The sequence below is a fragment of the Rhipicephalus microplus genome, chromosome X, assembly GCF_043290135.1.
Source record: "Rhipicephalus microplus isolate Deutch F79 chromosome X, USDA_Rmic, whole genome shotgun sequence".
NCBI classification, from domain to species: Eukaryota; Metazoa; Arthropoda; class Arachnida; order Ixodida; family Ixodidae; genus Rhipicephalus; species Rhipicephalus microplus.
In genome coordinates this window covers 173,901,850-173,923,222 of record NC_134710.1, presented here as the reverse complement: position 1 = coordinate 173,923,222, position 21,373 = coordinate 173,901,850, and the positions used below count along the sequence as shown (strand labels likewise).

Here is a 21,373-nt window from a genome sequence, read left to right as displayed (position 1 = left end):
GAAAAATAAACGTTTATTTTGATACAGTATTCCGAATGATGCCTGGTATCACCCTAGATGGGAGGGTTCCCCAGTCCAGGAACCCTCTGGCTTGAACTGCCCTCTTGGCCCTGGCGACGACTTGTCGTGGTCTTCCAGGTCCTCGAGAACAAGCTTTGCCTCCCACGTTTAAATGAGGTGGTCGTCGTTCGTTCTTGGCGCTTGGCCCCATTCCGGTTACATGTCGTGGTTTGCATGAAACTGGCATTCTAGAAAAAAGTGTTCCAGGGTGTCCAGCACGCTGCAGAGTGGGCACATGTAGCATAGCCATGTAGTTATGTTTGGGACAAGTGAAGGATGGCCAGTCGGTAAACGGCAACTGACGAAAAGGGAAGATAATGAAAAGTGGCTCCACAGACAAGCTACTAAGCCGTTCGCCTCTGCCCGCACCTTTTTTGCCGAACCCCGAGAGCTTTTGTTCACCGCACCTGGCGCTGGTTAGTCACCCGCATGGCGGAAGTGTTCTCACAATGAGCCAGTGAGCCAGAGAGCCAGCAGTGGGCCAGAAACAAGTGGTCCGGGTTGAGACACTACGCCCGACATGATAATGTGGCGGCGTTCCGTCACAGTAAGCATGGGCAGACGGCAGCATCGTGTGTACTAACTCCAGACAGCCAATCGGCTTTCTAGCCAGACCTGTTGTTTCACGAAAGTACTTTAAGCTGTACGTTGACGAAATATTGGAGTTCTTCTTTAGACAATTTTTTGAAGGATGAGGATAGCTAAATGTGGGAGCGCAGAAAGGGAGACACGTCTCTGAGGAAAGGAGAATTGTTTGCTGCATAGGTGAAGCATCAAGAAGGAGTTCGTTGCACGAGGCGGTATTTCCGTGGTTTTCAAACTGAGGTATGGCGTGCCTTACGTGATGTGGCTGGTGAGCGGAGCTTGAATTATTCGTAGGGTGCCATATTCTTTAAGCCCGTTGCGCTAGTTTGTGACCCTCTTGAACAGGTGTGTGAGCAGCGAGAGAGTTCTTTGGAGTGTCGGTATGGTGGCCGCTTCCCATCCATTCTTGTGTATGTGAAGTCTGAACACCCGTAGCGTATCAACTTTTGGAATAATTGTCCGGTTGAGGGTTACGCAAGGGTCAGGCTCTCCGTATATCGGAGGCATGCCTCTCGTCATTGCTTTAAGAAGTGGCCAGTTTTCTCGAGGGGACAGCTGAGGCAGTGTCGTAGATACCTTTTTGTGGTGTTTCCGGCACCTTGAAAGCAGCTCTTTTGTCTCGCGATGCTCGAAGCCTTGGTGCAGAGTGTGATGTCATCAGCGTGCATCGTGTGCCGCACATCTGGTAATTTATCCAGAACTTTAGGCAGATTTATCATGGCCACGTTGAACAGTAGCGGTGAGATTGCCGAACCCTGCGGCATGCTTCTTTTAGGTAGTTGGAAGATTTTGCTGCAGATGTTATAGATGCTCACAGTTGATTTACACTGCCTCAGAACGTTTCTGACATACGTGTAGGTCCTAATACCATAGCTGGTGTCTTCGAGGTTGGTAAGGAACGCCTCATGGGTTACGTTATCAACGACCCCCTTTACTACCACTCCGAGTATTGAGTACATTCTTCAATAACTGAGGTAATTAAAAAGGTCTTCATTGAGTAGTAGGAGCACGTCATGCGTCTAGAGGAGCTGTCTGAAGCCGAACATCGTATCCAGTAGGTGCCCGCTATCTTCTACACTCTAAGGCAAAATCACCCGAAAAAGGAGTAACGGAGCCCAATAAGCGTGCGCGATGAACGGATAGACCGTTGAGCAGCAACCACAGAGGGAAGCGTGCAGCGCGAAACCACTTAGTCTCCAAAGGGATGAACCACCCGGGGATTGCAGGCAGCGCGAAAAGCGTTGCCAAACTGACTCGCCCTCCTTCTCCACAGAACTCATGTCCTTCTCCTCCTCTGCTGGCTCAGTCTTTCCCCGTATTTTGCCGGCGACGGTTCGCGGTGCGTCACGCTCGGAGTGCTCGACCACGGCCACCTGGATTCGACGGTCTAAGAATTACGATGTGGTGCTTGTGTGTACGCTTGGATGAGTGTGGGCTGCTGCTTTTGCGTTTCGCTGCGCCCATGAAGTCTGGAGCAAGCCTCGACACGTCACCACGCCGCGCTGTATATCTGTGGCCTAATATATTACATACAGAAAAAATAAACTTAGTTGCATAAGTAAAAACGAATAATATGCAGGTTACAATGGACACTAAAGAGAAACAATGACAACTCCAGTGTCATACTGTCATAAGTTCATGACCTCCACGTGCGACGTCATAAGTTCATGACCTCCACGTGCGACGTCAATACTTTGAAAACGTAATTTTAGTATTTCCGTGACATTAGCTCAATGAAGTTTTCTGAAACTTCGTATACGCTAGGTCTATGGCCACCACATATGACATTGTACTTTTATCGATTAGAAAATAAATAGGTCCCAGTAGACGCCTTCCTATTCTACGACGTCATGGTGCAGAAATCTCAAGGTGGCATCACCACCCGTATTTTCATTTAACTCGTTTTTGCACTTACAATGGTGTTTTCAGATTATGAAATTGTAGTTATTCGCAACAAAAAAACTGTTTTGTTCTTTATATGTTTCTTTACTTGCATAAAATGATGAGAAAGGAATGCTAGTATGGGGTTGTGGCACAACATGCATCTGATAATTAAAGAGTTTTGCGAATTATTTCGGTGCTCGATTCGTAAGATAAAAGACAGAGAGTGCAATAATTTATATATATTTAGGGAAGTGTTGCAGGGGAGCTTAAAAAAGTGAAGCATTACCACAATTTTCAACAATTTTTGTGGATTGCCACATAAAATTTCTTGCTTAAAACAATTATTGCAGGGCAGTGACTCGAGTACGTGTGCGATCAGCTGGTCCATATATTTGCTCGGTCTTCATCCGGACGTACAAAAGAAGGTTCAGGAAGAATTGGACACTGTTTTCGGAGACCGTGATGAAATAGACTGCACTCAAGAAGACCTCAAACGTTTGCAGTACATGGAGTGCTGCGTGAAGGTATTGACGCATTTTATGTACTACACTTTCACAGCTGTAGGACATAAGACTCATTAGTTGTAAAAGTGTTGCTTCCAGTTGCTTGTTAGTCGTAGTTCTAGGACGCTGCATCGACTGCCAACCATGGTGGCCACATTATGGTGAGCGCTAAATGAAAAAAAAATGCCCTTGAATATTGATTTTAGTGCACCTCAACGAGCCGTAAGTGGTCAAGTAGAGTGATTCTGAATTCCTAAACGGCGTTTGTCATTGTCATGTTCAGATTTTGGGGCATAAAGCCGCAGAAAAAAGGTTTTTCGGGGTGAGGTGGTTTTATTTCATTGTGATAGCAGCGCTTGTTGTTCCACTTACATTCATAGGTTTATAGAATTTTCGACAGGGACGGAAAACTAGGCAAAGAGCGAAAATAGAATTATAGTGCACCACTAGCACCTTCGATTTATGGTACAACCTTATACAGGCTGAGTCATGTTTCTAGAGTGTGTTCGACCGTGTGGCTCTGAACACAGGGTCTGTCCACACGTGACATAACTCGCGATAGCTACAAGATTCCGTTCATGCTTGACTTATATAACAGGGATCCCACATGTGGTAAGACTATAATTGGTATCAATATGGTGTCGGTTTCTCCATATCTGTGCGAAAAACGGCGGTTGAAGTGACCCAGTGGTCACTCTTAGCAAGCGTGATTCATACCGTATGCGTCCTGACCGAGATGTCATTGCTTGAACATTTAAAGTTTTCACTAGTTTAGCTACCCGTCGTTCCTTGACTACCTTGCCAGTGAGCGAGGTAGAAAGCCAGTCTATCGACTAGCTAACCACATTCCTCGACTCTCTTGCTGGTTCGCGAGGTAGCAACCCAGTATATTGACTAGCTATGGGGTAATATGGGCCAAAACCACCATATAATCATCAGGCAGGCCATATTGTGGGACTCCGGTTTATAATGTGGACAACATGAGAGTATTTAAAGTGTGCCTAGACACTCAGCTGTTACAGCGTTTCGCCCCCGTATAGTCACGACTACCATGGCCGAAAATTCAATCATGTCCTCCATTCAGCAAAGCAGCGCGATCACCTCTTCTGCTTGGCAAACATGACAAGTCAGAAAAATTAGAGTTCAATGACACATAGGTGTAGGTCAAAATTGGGCGTGTCTGATGAGTCGTCGGGCGGAGCCGCCACTAGCCACCTGCTTCCGCCACGTAGCTTATTATTTCTGACTTCACGAAACGCTGCTAACGAGAGAGAAAATACAGGTTGCGTCACTCGCTGATTGACCGCTCAGACTATCGTTCAACGAACCAAAGCCCACTGCGTTGTAACTTTTATCTGGTCAGTTTCACCTCGCCAGCCAGTCTTGAAGTGTTCGCAACTGACGTGTACACTGCCTCTCTCACCATGTTTGGAGTGAGGGTATCAGCGCAGATACGGGTGAAGTTCAACGCGCTTCTCCTTTTGGAAGCTGCAGCCAAATGTCGGCTCCCGCGAAGAATGACATGGCAAAGACACATCAGGGCCGTATTATTAGTGAGAACTTTTTTTTCAATTGTAATGCCTTTTCATGCGCCTCGCACTTGGCCATCGGTCCCTCTGCTCACGTTATCGACAAGATCAGACAGCCGTGAGTGGTGTATTTTAGGAATATAGCATATAACAGTGCCTAACGCATCGCTACAAAACACTGACCCAGGCATGTGTAGCAGAAATGAAACTGTTGTCTAAATGAATAAAGCTTTGTACAGCTATGAGTCGCGAATACCCCTCCTGTGGCAGTCGGTACTTTCTGTGGTTAAGTTCTTCCGCAGCGACACATGGCAATCCGGCACATGTAACCTTGCTTCTTAACTATCACAAAATCAGTCCCCTTGTTTACATGACTAAGTGAGTGTGCGTAACTGAGATGCGTAGAATAATAAAATTGATGAACTTTTACTTGCCGAAACCCCGATGTGATTATGAGGCATGCCTTAGTGGGTGGACACCGGACTTATTTCAACCCCCTGGTATTTCTTAAAGAGCACCTAAATCATGACATACGCGTGTTTTTTGCATTTCACCCACATTCAAATGCGGCAATCAGGAATCGCAACCACAAAAAAGGTTGGGAAAGGGCAGCTTTCTCGCTGTGCATGTCGTTAACCTCTTGTCAGGTCTGAATTATACATCATCATCTTGCTGAGGACGCCGACCTTATTGCTAAAAAACGATATGTGTGGCCTGCATCACGAACATCGTAGTTTTAGGAGTTTGAGCGGTATCAAACCGGCGCAATCTTGTACTCTGAACCCTTTGTGAGAGTCATGAAGCTTGCGTCATACTTTTTGCAGGAGAGCTTGCGACTGTGTCCTCCATTCCCCTGCATTGGAAAGATCCTTGACGAAGACTTGACCATAGGTAAGATATGTTTGGTTAGCGTCCGTGTTTTACGTTAAAGCGCATTTTTTCAACGCATGTTTTCAGGTTTAGCGTGTGAATGAGCCGGACTAGAACTATTCAGCACCTAAGCAATTCTGAATAAAGTCCATCATGGCTCCGCTTACATATTTCCGTCACAGTTTTGAAGTTGAGAAATATATACTAACATAATGCAAAGAAAAGTTCTGCCAGAAAAAAACTATGCCACAAAGCGTACGTTAGTTAGGATGTTAACGGTGAGTCATTGATACACACCATACACCATTTGGCGGTCCTAATAGCTCTGAAACTTTAGCGCGTTTTCTTTATCAGTAGCGAAAAGGCGTGATGGGCTCGCGTTGACCGCGCTCTAAATGTCGTAGCCTCCACGGAGCGTGGTCTCTCCTTTGCGCGCACTTATTAGACTCGTGATTCGGGAGAGGATGGCGGTCAAATCACTCGCTGCCGCGGCCGCGTTTACGAAAGGAGCGTGCTGCTGGCACACGACGCGAGAAGAATTGTGACAGTTGTTTGCGCTTGTCCTGTGTATTTTGTGCACTCGTTTAGTGTGTCTTTTTTTCTGTTCGAAGAGCACAGTTTAAGTGTCGAGCTGCGACAGTTGTTAGTCCACGCTCGTCCTGTGTATGCTAATTTTGTGCATGCTTTCAGTTTGAGGTGTGCGTTACAAGTTTAGAATCACTTGCCACTCTTAACCTGACTTTGCAATTAGTTGCTGTCGTTGAAAGAATGCACAACCAACTCGCAAGTACCTCTGTAGAGACACATTTCGCATTCGTGTTAAGCCGATTCATAAATAGGGGAATCAGCCACGTTTTTTTTTTTTAATGTCTCTTCGTATTCAGGGTTCCCCAGCTATGTTAAACCAGGGTTTAAAAATACTCCGATGCGTGTAACACCGTGCGACCTGAGGCAGTTTTGTGATCATCTCGTGGAGTCAGTCAACCTATTTTTACGTTCCACTTATTCGAATAATTATTCATGATTAGTTAAGTAACTTTCGAAGTAACAAAGGTAGACAAGCAATGACTATACAAAAAGAGTAGAATGGTCTGTCAAACACCCAATTAAAAACTTTCTGACTTTCTATCTATTCATAATTGATGTTCTTTTAGATTACTGCAGATACCCTCAAAATACAAAAAAAACACGCGACACACACGCTTGCGTGCAGTGAGTGCAGTACTCTCAAACGTTCCGCGGACCAACTAACATCACATTTAGCCGGAAGTAAGAGCAAAAGAACTGTGAAGCAGGGGCTGGCCCTGTCATCGATATCATCATTAGTTGTCTCTCGCGCCACAAAAAGCAATTGACATGCGCGGCAGTTCTGCAGAGAAAGAGAGAAATAAATAAAAAAAAGGACAGGGAGGTTAACCTTGAAAAACTGGTTTGCTACCCTGTACAGGGGTGTGGAGTTAGAGGCCGGAAAGAGAATAGAGATAGGGAGATATAAAATAAATCAGAAAAAAATTCACATGCACACACATGCAGGGCGTTCTGATCACAGTCGTTTGGACAGGCCAGTTGAGCGCTAGAAGCGCAGGAGCACCTTCACAGCATTCTTCTGCGACATAAAGTCCTGTAGGTAGTACAGCATTCTTTCTTACGAAAAAGTCTAGTTGTCCAGCTTGTCTATTTCAAGTGACAGAATCGTGTATCGGCTGCTCAAGCGAAGTTATTTCGATTACGATGCTTTATTTGCACGAAGAAAAGGCAGATTTGGTTGATGCCTTAGGCGCTGCAGGACACCGGACGGCAGCTGCGAAATATTTTAGCACCCTGCAGTATGCAAAAAATATTTTCCAGCTGGCACCCTGGCAGAAGACCCAACCGGATGACCTTAGTTAATAATTAAGAGTCATTGAAGCAAATGGCTAAGAGCTTCACCAGTAAGTGACCAGCTATACTCCAATGTGTTGGCGTATAAGGTGACGACACATGTCGTGTGAGCGCGGTAACCGGAGAGTTCAAATCAACTGTATGGATGACTTTGCAAGCAGTTCGACTGTAGCTCTATGATATGCACTTGCATCGATGCCTGGAGCCCAGTGATGTTCAAATCTAACTCGACTTCGCGAATTCAATTTTGATTCAAGTGGAACCGGATAGTTACTTTCTAGGCAAGGAAGTGTGGACAGTCGAAGCCACGTTTTCTCCTAATTCTAAGGTGAATATCCACAATTCGCACTAGGGGAGTTACCGAAGTTCATACTGGCTTGGAAAATGACGCCGCCAATATCAATGCTCTTTTAGTGCTTGGTGAGGTGTGCATGAAAGAGAAATCATTAACCCACTATTTTTCAACAACACATGGGCAACCGCAGTTACGTAAGTGAGATTCCGAAAGGGCCCGTTGAAGACTTTCGCTGCAACATGTCGCTGGTTCGGCTTGGCAGATTGTGGTATCAGAATGATTGGGTGCCAGCCCACAGCTCTAGTGAAGCACGCGCATGCCTTGATCTGAACATCCCAAGGCAGTGGACTGGGAAAACGGGCCCGTTCACGGGCCGGAAAGGTCAACCGAACTTGGTCTCTTTTCAATTTTTTTTTTTTTTGGGGGGGGGGGGCTACAGTAAGGATCACGTATACAACACAGAAACGACGACTAGGAGAGAATAACTGAAGTATACCATGGCTTTTCACCGATCGTACTCAAGGCAGCGACCGCTATCTTGCTCAAAAGTTTTCAGTGTTGTATTGCAGCACAAAGTGACCTGTTCGAGCGCTTGTTGTGAAAGCACATGTCGCCAAATGAACATAACCTCAAATAAAAACAGTCTACGGCCATTTAGGTGTCTATTATTCCACCAATGTCAGCATTTTGACAGTTTTTTTTTTTTTGACAAAATTCATTGTCCTTACAACTACCGCGAAATTACGCAACTGTTCCTTACTCCAGCGCAAACGGTATTCGGTGCGTTCGCAGGGCTTATTGCAATCATGCAACCGCCCGAGAGAAACGATGCTGCTTGCGTGAATTACAGAACCTACGTCTTCGCCTTCGACCTGCTGCCTTTTAAGAGTCGGTACACTCGGTTAAATTTTATGCTAGTTCGTACGCACGAAGTTTGAGAGCACTGCAATCACACAGCGCACAAGCGCGTATGTCACACAGTTTTTCTTATTTTGCGGGCATCTGCAGTAATCTAGAAAACACCAATTGTGAATGGAAATTTTAATTGGGTGTTTTACAGACCAGTCTACTTATTTCATATAAAAAGTACTTGCCCATCCTTTTTTTTTACTTTGCAAGTAAATTATATTATTGACTAATTAACCAATTAGGCTGTACACTAAAAAAATTGTGTGACTCACTCTATACGATAAAAACAAAAACGCATTTGGTCACTTCGTCTTATGGCGCATCGGAGTATTTTTAAACTCTGGCTAAAGATAGCTGGGACATTCTGTATATTTTAGAACGTCTTATTCGTGATGTAAATACGTCATCAGAGCCATGGTGAACCTCGGAATGACACTTTTGTGCAAAAGGTCGTATACCAAGTACCTACTATTCGAAAGGAAAATTTTGTGCACGCTTGCTAATTTAAATCACTGCTAGCTTGTGTGCCGTAAACCACGAGCGCTGCAGGGCTATGGGTTTTAAGCAGTTTTAAGCTACAACCTCGAGATTAGTGGCTATTTGCTTTTATTATTGACGTGCTGATATCAATTGACTTTCGTGCAGCTGGATAGCTCTTCCAGCTTTAACACTGCGCGGCAGTCTTAACATGATCAGATGTCCCCACCAAAAACGCAGGGGCCGAATTCGCAAAAATTTTCGGGCATGGGAGCTCAATGGCACCGGCCTACTACTTCATTCATTAACGGCATGCCCAACATCAGGATATGCTGTTGTTTTCTCTCACGAAAAAATAAAGCGTAAATGTTGGTAGTGAAAAGGATATTGTATCTATGTATTGGCAAATAGTATGTCTCATAATAGATTTTAGTTGGCTGATCCACCATGCATATGCTTGGTGGGTGAAAGAATATAGAGGGCTTGTTTAGGCCAGTTTGTACATGTCTTTAAAAAACTAGGGGACCCTAAAGCTTTGTCTTTAAGAGTTGAACGCGATAGCGATATTCTGTTCCAAGTGCGTGCTTCAAAAACTTAGGGCAGAACACGTTTCTGAACTTGCTATGCACCCACTACATGACCTTAAGAGAACAGACGCAGGAACGTCTGTGCCATTTATTGTGGGTTAGCGGCTCTAAACCATGTGCACGAAATCATTATGATAATAACATGTTATCATGTCCGATGGCAATGGACGCTTATACGACGCATTATTTTTGCAATATTTTCTGTTCTATTGTGAAGCATGTATACAAGACACATGTGTGTTGTAAAGCATGTGTTACTTTCACTGTGTTCTCAAGCAAAGGGAATTCTTTTCATAGTACGCGTATTCCCAAACAAACGTGTGGCCGTGTGGTAAAACATCCGCTTGCCACGCAGTGCCCGGGTTCGATCCCTACTCCCACCCCAGATGTTTTTATTATTTACTTTATTTGCATCGTTCTCGATTTTTTCGGTCACGCAAAAAATGATGATTTCTTGCTCACAACCAACGATGCAGACGCCGGAACTTCTAGGAAACGAGCTCCTTCACGATATTACGTTAAAATAAAATAACCCACGTGACAACAGGCCAGTGGTGGATTAAGCGCTATCCATCTCTGTCCTGTGGTTCGAGGTGTTTCTCGCATTCTGTGGATGTGGTCTTGTATTCCGGCCTTGGTGGCCGCGTTTCGAGGAGGCGTATTGCACTTGATTGATATGTGGGGTTTAACGTCCCAAAACCACCATATGATTATGAGAGACGCCGTAGTGGAGGGCGCCGCTAATTTCGACCACCTGGGGTTCTTTAACGTGCACCCAAATCTGAGCACATGGGCCTACAACATTTCCACCTTCATGGGGAATGCAGCCGCCGCAGCCAGGCTTTGATCCCGCGACCTACGGGTCAAGAGCCAAGTACCTTGGCCACTAGACCAACGCGGCGGGGTCGAGGCGTATTGCAAGAATACCCGTATATATATTGACATCAGTTCCTGCTTCAGAAGTCTGGAAGGTCGAAATTAATCTGCAATTTCCCACTGCAGCATGTCTCATCACGTCGTTGTTTTGTCTCCTAAAACTTCAAAATTTGATCAAATCAATAATTTGCTTGAAACAATCACGCCTTTTCACAGAAGCTAGATAGCGTAATTTTCTGGAGCTGCGTTTCCCATTTTTTTGTTAGAATGTCTGTTAAAGCACGTTTGTGAAAAAAAAACACTTATTGCCGATAAGCTTTATTATCACCTCGCGTGCCCACCTTTTAAGAGTAGGAAAGTATATTTGAAAGGATCGTTTTCTTTTTTATACGCAGTATTAATGAGAACTAACACGCAATAATGCCAGGGAAAGTATAGGGGGTGTTATTAGAAGTCATTGTAATCTAAAGGTGGAGGAGTAAAAGTGGACGAAAACATGACTTGCCACCGGCGGTATCCGAACTTGCGACCTTCTAACAACGCCTCTGATGCTCTACCACTAAGCTACAGTGGCGGCCGAACTTTCGACCTTCTAACAACGCCTCCGATGCTCTACCACTAAGCTACAGTGGCAGCCATACCTGTGTCCCCTTTATAGGGTATACATTTATGTCAATATAAACGTGGTAGCTTCAGTCAGCGCCATTTGTTGCTATTTAGGCGAATGCAGAACACGTTTTTTGCCTGCTTTGGCGCAGAGCCTTCTCTATTTTATCAACACCAGCCAGACGCGCCCAATTGAGCTGTTCACAACCCACTCCTCTGGCCCTTTCCTGCTCTCGCCCATCACTCAGACTTCGCCTGTGCTTTGGGGTCATGAAGAAGAGAGCGCTTCATGCAGTGTCTCCCGACGAAAATAGTATAAACTAATTTTTTGTTCATTTTTGTACAAATTCGTGGGGCGGCGTCTTGCATTCGAGTTGATAATATTGGTGGTAACGCTGGCTTTGTAAGTGATATGCTGTTTTGAGATAGCGTGTTGCCGTTCGTAGTGCTTTACGCGTAACCAATGGGAACGCATCACGATGACGCAGCTGCATAAGTAGCACTGTGAGGTGGCGACTGCATTGCTTCCAGCCACAAAGAAAGAGCACGAAGGAACAAACCGGACGAACGTATGATATTGGAGAGTAACACGCGTCTATCTCGTTTCCGTGGGAAAGCGCTCGGAAGCATGTGCGATGCAAGCAGCCCCACCCCTTCTGTGGCGTCGTATCGCGACCACTCTTTGAACTGAGGCGCACCGCCGGCTCCCGTTGAAGAGCGCATGTTTGCACTGGAATTAAATGAAATAAAGGGGGCGCTGTTTGGCGTCACGCAGTACGTGATCCTATTACTAGATGGCAGCTGACTAATAGTCCCTCGCATACCGCCTCAAGGCATCAAGTTTGTCAGAACGAGACCCTCGCTATGAGTGTATAACTTATTAAACATTGTTATGAAAATTGATGCACAGTAACTTCTAGCACTCTTGATTCTTTTCAAATAAATCAGTCATATAGAACTTGAGTTAAAGATACGTGAGCGAAAAAACACGGTGTTACTTGGCTTTATTGTTTGTTGACTTTAGGCTGTGCATTACAAAAAAATGAGCCCCTCCAACCATTGTGCTTTAGGGTCATGTCATAGAATTTTGCTCAGTAAGTTGCATCCCTACGGTATAAACGGCATTGCTCATAACCTCATGTCGTCTTATCTAAGCCACCGAAAACAGTATGTTTCCCTTGGTGACTTCCACTCTGAACTTAAGTGCATTAAGGCTGGAGTCCCCCAGGGAAGCTGATTGATTGATTTGTGGGGTTTAACGTCCCAAAACCACGCTATGATTATGAGAGACGCCGTAGTGGAGGGCTCCGGAAATTTCGACCACCTGGGGTTCTTTAACGTGCACCCAAATCTGAGCACACGGGCCTACGACATTTCCGCCTCCATCGGAAATGCAGCCGCCGCAGCCGGGATTTGAACCAGCGACCTGCGGGTCAACAGCCGAGTACCTTAGCCACTAGACCACCACGGCGGGGCCCCAGGGAAGCATACTAGGGCCTCTGTGTTATCCATATATGTGAATGACTTGCAGTACGCTGTCTCACACCCCCGAATATCCTTTATTTGCTAAGCAGATGACACAACCGTGTTAGTGACTAGTAAGAAAACCGAAGATATAGAAAAAACTTGCGCAGATGTTTTACCGCTTCTACTTTCCTGGACTGAGAAAAATTCTCTGGTAATCAATACTCAAAAGACTAAAGCAGTTCTGTTCCGACCGAAAAATACCACAGCTTTTCTGCCTCAGGTCTGCCTTGGCCAATGCATAATAGAAATAGTTGAATGTATGAAGGTGTTAGGGCTGTACTTTTCGAGTAATCTCACGCGGGATTACCATGTTAATGAAATACACAAAAAAAACTTTGCAAAACAATTGACCTCATAACTAGAAATAGATACCTACGGCCTGAGCGCATAAAGCTCTTGTTATACCATTATTTAATCTCCCCTCAGCTTGGTTACGCGCACCTAATTTGGGGAACAACAAAAAAGAATATTAACATGTTGTTACTTTGACAAAAAAGGGCAATGAGAGTCGTAGCAAATGCTTCTTTTTATCCTCACACCCAGGAATTGTTTGATAGGTACCAAGTAATGACCATAAATCATCTTTACAACTACCGTTTGACGCTGTCTTACTGCGTGGCAAATAAGAATAACTCATTGTATAAAGACCTATCGATGCTACAAAATAAATCTCACTGGCACGATATACCTTTCCCAGAAACGTAGTCTGTTCCAACGCCGCGGAATAACTATGCTTCTCAATCGATAACTTATACACTGCCTCATCTATTGAATAAATTTACAGATAACGCTATTGATATATGTCGCCTGTCAAATAACTGTTTGCAAACCGTATTTTTGTCGCCTGACTGCGTGATTTCAGAAATTTTATATATGTCGCCCACCAAACAACTGTTCACTAAGCGTATTTTCTGCCGCCTGACTATGTTATTTCTAATTGTGTGTGATTCCGTATATTGTTATTATTTGTGCTGATGTAAACTTTTGAAATGAATTTGACCATGAACTGTCTTATCTGATAGGACGTTTTGGTTGTAGGGATCAGTGTTTCTTGGTGGTGCTGATTTTTCGGTATTTTCGTGGGTCATTCGCGATCATCTCTGCGTACAGTACTGCTATTTCTGTTTATTTTGTGCCATAGATGACTCTGTGATTCTTTGGTGTGTTTTCCGAAGTTGTCAATTCAGGGGTGTCCCCCTCGTCAAGCTACTTCTCACAGTAGCTTTCTGCGGCTGCTCCATTCTTTTATGGAAAAGGAAAATAAATATTTGATTTGATTTGATTTGATTTGATTGTCAAATAAATACTGCCCCATAAAAATGAAATATCGCGAACCTGTTTTAAGTATATTTTATTACAGCGGCAGAACTATCAAGTTTTTATGAAGAACGAGAGGCCCATTTCCTGCAATGTAAACCTTATAAACATACTTCTGTGGAAATGATAATCACTCTGGTACAAATTGTTTTTGCATTAGCGTCTATCAAAAATTAATTCAAAGGAATGAACACTCCGCTGTGCATAATACGAACATTAGCGTCGTTAGTTCAGGTTGTGGTGTGTACAATTTTTAGGTGTTACTTGCGAACTTATGGTGTACTTAATTAGTGACCACACTACAACTTTGTTTACTTCAGATGGGTGTACCTTGCCGAAAGGTGTCGCCTGCTTCGTTGTCATGTATAGCCTGCACCGAAATCCCAAGGAATTTGAGAGACCAGACGAGTACATACCGGAGAGGTTCATGTCGGAAGAGAACAGTCGCCGCCACCCCTTCAGCTACATTCCCTTCTCAGCGGGGCCGAAGAACTGCTTAGGTGAGTCATTATCCAGTAAATCACATGGTTATTTATTAGGGTAGCTGTCTTTCGGCTTACCTCTTTAATCCCAGTAGTTATGTCAAACATATAAAATTATGATAATCATAATAGTTATGCTAATTCACGGGCACCGCTGCATTAATGGTTTCGGTGCTCCACACATTGGTCGAATGAGTAGCGGTTGCGTGGACCGCCATTGTGCCGCAGTGATAACGGTTCTCGGCTGCTGATCCAAAGGACGCACGTTCTACATCAGCCACCGCAGTCGCATAATGACGTGGGCAAAATGTCACAGACCTGTGTACTGCGTGCTGTCAGAGCAGGTTAGCGAACCCCAGATGGTCCAAATTTTTGGAGCCTTGCACTACGGAGTTTCACATAAGCATATCGTGGTTTTAGGACGCAAAACCTCAATTGTTCTTAATAAAAGGCCCAGGTGCTCAAAATTAGCTAGAGCTTTTTTTTTACTCGTTGAGTCTGTAGTGTCTCTGATTGACAAAATCCCAATGAATCAATCAATCAAAACAAAAGTAGGTGCAAAAATATTTGGACCATGAGCTCCTATCCAGCACGAGTTATATATGTACATGTTAGAAGCGGAGGTGCCGTTTGGGATGTTAAAAAACAAAATCAAACTGGAAAAATTTTGTGGGACACTCTATTTATATATATATATATATATATATATATATATATATATATATATATATATATATATATATATATATATATATGTAGTGGGAGTAATATTTCAATGGGCCAGCTAGTCTTCGTGAAGGTATGGGATATGGCACAACGGGAGCGTTGTCGTCAACAAGGATAAATATAATTATTTCCCAACAGATTCGGGAGGGGTCCTCCCTTCATCAGGGGATCCCTGATGAAGGGAGGACCCCTCCCGCAACTATTGGGAAATAAATATATTTATCCTTGTTGACAACGCTCCCGTTGTGCCATATTCCATATATATATATATATATATATATATATATATATATATATATATATATATATATATATATATTCCTCGGGGTGCTCCACGTAAATTCAGCCAGAGTTTAAAAATACGCCGGAACACGTATTTACGACGTGACCAAATGCATGTTGCTCACCATTGCCTAGAGTTACACTATCTTTGTGTTCTTAAATACTGTTTATTAGACCTGTTTGATTAACTAAGTTTTGAAGGAACAACAATGGCTAAAAAAATTCAATCAGAAAGTTGTAGATTGGTTTGCGAAACGTCAAAATAGATAGTTTTCAACTTTATATCTGTTAAGTATTAGTGTTTTTTTGCTAATTACAAATGCCCGCGAAATACAAAAAAGTACCACGTTACAAACCCGCTTGCGTGTCAGTGCGAACGATGATTCTAGTGCTCCCTAACGTTCCGCGTACGAACGACACCCTTCCCTCGCACCGGCTCATGACAACGATAAGCAGTCACAGTGGTTATTGTTTTTGTGGCGATAGCAAAACGTGTTCATTGTAAAGCCACCACCACCGTTGTGGCCCTGTCGAGACAGCAGAATGGGGCTAATGCTATGGTCACTCGTATGCGGAATGTTAGGGAGCTCCAGAATTATTGTGCCCACTGGTGCGCCAGTGGGTGCGTCACGTCTATTTTTTTATTTTACGGGCATTTGTAATTAGCAAAAAAACACTAATACCTAACAGATATAACGGCCAGAGTTGTCTAATCAGACGTTCTGCAAACCTATCTACAACTTTCTCGTCAAAACTTTTTATCTATCTTCGTTTCTTGAAAAGGTAAATTATTAAACATATCTAATTAAAGATTATTTGAGAAAAAAATTGTCTAACTGCGGACAATGGTGAGCAACATGCATTTGGTTGCGTCGTAAAAACGTGTTTCGGCATATTTTTAAACTCTGGCTAAAGTTACGTGAGACATCCTGTATATATATATATATATATATATATATATATATATATGTATATATGTGTATGTGTATGTGTGTGTGTGTGTGTGTGTGTGTGTGTGTGTGTGTGTGTGTGTGTGTGTGTGTGTGTGTGTGTGTGTGTGTGTGTGTGTGTGTGTGTGTGTGTGAGAGAGAGAGAGAAAAAGAAGGTGTCCTTGGATCCAGTGGAAAAATACCAAAAAAGTGGAGGACGGGCAAAACGAAAACTTTATTTTTCCTACGTTTCAGCTGAGGACCGGCCTTCATAAGGGAAAAAACGTGGTGAAGGCCGGTCCCCGGCTGAAACGTAGGAAAAATAAAAAAGTTTTTGTTTTGCCCGTCCTCCACTTTTTGGTATATATATAAGATTTAACAGACAATAATGCCAAGGAAAGAGAATAGTATATGGGAAGTTACTAGACTGAATTGTAAATGTGAAGAAAGAAAAGTGGGTGAAAAGATAACATGCCGTGGATAGAAACCGAACCTGCGATCTTCAAACAATTATTCGATGGTCGCAGGTTCGGTTCCTGCCCACGGCAAGTTATCTTTTCACCCACTTTTCCTTCTTCACATTACATTAGAATTTGGTCTAACAACTTCCTCTATACTTTACTTGGCGTTATTGTCTGTTAGATCTCAATAATAATGTGTCAAAACACGGAAAAAACGGGCCCTTATGTATACACTTCTTTCCGATATGTGGGGTTGAACGTCCCAAAACCACCATATGATTATATATATATATATATATATATATATATATATATATATATATATATATATATATATATATATATATATATATATATATATATATACACTTCTTTCCCTCGAGGGTCTCGTACTAACAGACTTGGTGCTTTAGGTTGTATACGAGGGACTATTGGTCAGCTGCCAGCTCGTAATAAGCTCACGTGCTACGTGACGCCTCACAGGTTCCTAAATATTGTGCCAAACTCGCCGCCATGGTAACTGATGGCACTGACTGACACCCCCCACGTTTTAATTCACATATATGCCCAATAAAGTGTATGGGAAGATAGCCGCCATGGTAGCTGAGTGGTAGAGCATTTAACACGTTATTCAAAGGTCGCAGGTTCGGTTCCTGCCCACGCAAGTTATCTTTTCACCCACTTTTCTTTCTTCTCATTTACATTACAATTCCCCATCCGAGGCTTCCAGGGCATTTGAATGGGCATCTTGCGCACCCTACGGAAGTCTTTTTTTCGCTTCCCTTTTATGTCTTCCCAACCCCATTCGTCGACGCCATGTATTATAACGGGGACTGCGCCGCGCCGCTGGAGAGGGATAATGGCAGAGCAGGCCGCACGGCCTAAAATGAGGTGCAGGTGTGCAAGTCTAGTCGGCGTCTGCCTGTGTGCCTCCAGTGTTACTAGAAAATTGGCCGACGAAAGGCTGTGAGCACGACACGGCGTAGACGGAGTCCTCCGGAGCCCATCGGTGGACTGTTTGGTCGTTTCAGAGTGAATAGGACTACGACAACACAAAATACACTCCCAAACACGGTCGGCAGAACAAAATTGGTGTCGTGTCTCTTTTGTGTAAACGTGTCTTGAGCAGAACAATCGTGCAAGCAGCGGAACGTAGAACGAATCTCTCGCTGCGCTTGCGAAGTCTGTTTAGCGAGAAGTGAAGGTGCATTTACATGATATCGCCATAGTTTGGCAGCAAAGTTGACTGCGTCAGGGCTAAACGAACTCGCCAAAAACGCGAAAATCTTCACTTCCCTGCATATGTCTCAAGACGCAACGTTTGCGCGTGATTGAGCGTAAGTGATGGCCAGCTAAAAGTGCCTATAGAAGAACAGAGTGTTGGGCAAATGGGTATTTCACCATGAATGACATTTTCGCAAACTACTTGTTGTATATGCGTGCCACCAACATATTCACTGGCTAAACCTACAGAGTTAAGCGTCCACAATTCCTGCTTGATCTTGGAACGATGTGACAATGACAACAGGCGTGAAAGCCTGTTGTCATTGTGCTGATTTTTTCAGCTTACCAATTGCCCCGCCACGGTGGTCTAGTGGCAAAGGTACTTGGCTGCTGACCCGCAGGATCAAATCCCGGCTGTGGCGGCTCCATTTCCGACGGAGGCGGAAATGTTGTAGGCCCGTGTACTCAGATTTGGCTGCACGTTAAAGAACGCCAGGTGGTCGAAATTTCCGGAGCCCTGCACTACGGCGTCTCTCATAATCATATGGTGGTTTTGGGACGTTAAACCCCACTAATCAATAAATCATCACAGCTTACCGATCGGCGCAAAGTAGCCCCTCTCATCTTATTGTGTTAAGTTTACTATGAACAATCATGTTCGTAAAGAGTTTAATACCGGCTTTCCATATGACCTCCCTTCGATAACTTGTAAAAAGCTCCTCCCCGCCGCCTGTTTAAGTCTTCTAGTTCTTCGTGACTACTTACGAGAATATTTACTTCCAACCGCTGCCGCATAGCATCTGCTACTACAGATTGTCACTGTTAAAGATAAGTCGTGCTTTGTGAGTCTTTTTGAATACAATGCTTAGAATCATTATTTGGGCTGTATGAATGGCATTTTCATTAGTTTTCTTTTGCCTTTTGTTGTTTTCACTTTTATATCTTTGACTTGTGCTTCTGAATTCGCAGTTGATATCATTACTTGTATAACATGCTAATGCTTTCCTTTTACTGATGCAGAAAAGAGCAAAATAATAAGAGTACAGTACTGACAGACCCGAACGTGACATTTTTTTTTTTTTTGTATTCGCCATTGCTTGAAATAAACAAGTCACGTTGCGACGAAGCTGGTCTCGAGAGATAATGTTGCCTTTACATTACACGTTCGAGTCAAGAATATTTCGATGGTCCCGAACTGAGTACACGGTAAAAACCAACGTATGCACGTTACTTAGCCCCAATTTCTCCCGTACAAATGCGTGAGTACAGTACATGTAAAGATAATAACTCGCCAAGTAAGGCTGAAAGTTGTAAGCATGAGTAAGTTCACGTTGTCTATAAATTATGGGTTCTAAGTTGGTTCCTCGCTTGCTGAATTTGCGACAATAAAGCGAGCGGGAAAATTTTAGCCGAGAAATTGACATTCGGCATTGTTAATCAGGCAAGTTATAAGTGATAAAGTATTGTATGGCGAAGTTAGCTAGACTTATCCCCATAAGTAAACATGTTTTAAACGTAAAGATATTGAAGTTTTAATACCATATACAATAATTTGTCCTAATAACAACCGATATGGTATCTTTGTATAAAAGAAATATAAGAGTAACAGATGTTTACCACTAGATCTGTGATGTTGATCAGCGTCGGCATTGTTTAGCCTTAATAATAGTAATATTTATGAAAAAGAATATTATTAAATTATAATACAATAATATTATCTGGGGTTTTACGTCCTAAAACAGCTACACGAGTATGAGAGACGCCGTAGTAGAGGACTCTGGAAATTTCGATCACCTGGTGTTCTTCGACGTGCACTGACATCGCATAGTACACTGGCCTTTCCCGTATCGCCTCCATCGAAATGTGACCCCCGTGGCCGGGATCGAGCCTGCTATCTTTGGGTCGGCAGCCGGGCACCACAGCCACTGTTCGACCTAGGTGGACATTGATTTTCGAGAAACATAAATAAACTGTATGCAATACTGTGTCGAGTATCAGGGCTCGCTGTGTGGGTTTATTGACAAGTCAATGCTAAACCAACGTTGAAGAGGATGAAAGCACAGATTTTGTGTTTGTGCCTATTTAGAAAGTTTCTGCTTCTTTATTGACACATAATCGGGTGTATTTATCTGCAAGTGTCAGCGCCTACTCTGCATTTTTGCACAATACTTTTGTTTGCTTCCGTTTTAAACGAGAGACTGTATATCCTAACAATGTCAATTGACTGTTTGGTTTTTATAGTTCTATGTTTTTTAATAACATGAGCTTAGCGTTCCTGCTTTTAGCGCAACCTTGCTTGATATTCTTCAACAGGCCTCTTTAAGGGTTAAATATATGATATGAGTAATGAGGATGATGTTGAACCAAATTTGATGTACAGAGAGTCTTTTTATTTCACGCCTGCTTATCTTCAACTGTCACAATGGCTCCTTTCATCTCTTTCAGGTCAGAAGTTCGTTATGATGGAAATCAAGATTGTACTGGCAAAGATCTTATCCAAGTTTACTGTAGAATCTACGTGCGCGATAGAAGACGTGCAGATGACTTTTGATATTGTTCTCAAAGCCAAAGGAGGATTGCCTGTGCGGTTCCGCAGGCGCAAGCATTCGTAAATAAAACCATTTTCGTTTTACGAGACTCAAGATATGTCAAATCATCAAAACAATGAACACGCCAAAATATTTTCCAAAGTTCAAACAGTGCATGCTTATCGGCTTGGCATGGCTGATGAAGATTGTAACAATTTCTTTAAACCATTGTAAACGTTTGTATTCTGAATCTTTACTATTTTTACTTAGCACTGAAAGCCGGATCATTTTTATGAACCTACAGTAGTTCATACCAGAAAAAAAAAAGAGGATCCTACTTGCATGAAGTTTTTTTGCGAGTAACATTAGTTCCTGTAATATTTGCGCGAAGATAAAGTTATTTTTTCTTTCGCAAGGTGAATCTTCCCGAAAATATATAGAAAGAAACGCTACCTGGAAAAACGTGGTAAGTAGGTAATGCCTCAAGAATTCGTGAGACTGTATTGTGGTAGCTGTATTTGAAAGTGCACGTTGTCGAAAGCGAGATATGAGTGTGACAGAAAGCGTCGTAATTTTATTTTTAAAAGAAGAATTGAACCTTATTCTATATGTGCAACCTACCACACTGATCGTAAATGTGAGAATAATATTTGATCCTAGCAACAAATGGTGAAACCGGTGGAAGGCAGCCTCAGCGTTGCCGTTGAGCCGCCACTTGCACCCTCAAATGTCAAGTCCGTTTGGCGTCTTTGACACTTTGCTGTTTGCCGCACCTCACGTTTGTTTCTATCCATGGCAGAATGTTACAAAGTCGTCATCGTCAACGGTTACTTTG

At 43.2% G+C, this 21,373-nt stretch overlaps 1 protein-coding gene across 2 annotated transcripts in view; it reads left to right on the top strand.

Moving 5' to 3' along the window:
- Nucleotides 1-20,647, top strand: part of LOC119177153 (cytochrome P450 4V2) — a 59,877-nt gene extending 39,230 nt beyond the window's left edge. For both annotated transcript variants that reach the window (XM_037428551.2, XM_075878234.1), the window contains exons 8-11: nt 2,880-3,053; nt 5,386-5,452; nt 14,227-14,406; nt 20,456-20,647. In XM_037428551.2, coding sequence (XP_037284448.2) covers nt 2,880-3,053; nt 5,386-5,452; nt 14,227-14,406; nt 20,456-20,622 — 588 coding nt within the window. In that variant the 3' untranslated portion in view covers nt 20,623-20,647. The remainder of the gene's footprint in view (nt 1-2,879; nt 3,054-5,385; nt 5,453-14,226; nt 14,407-20,455) is intronic.
- The last annotated feature ends 726 nt before the right edge of the window (nt 20,648-21,373 follow it).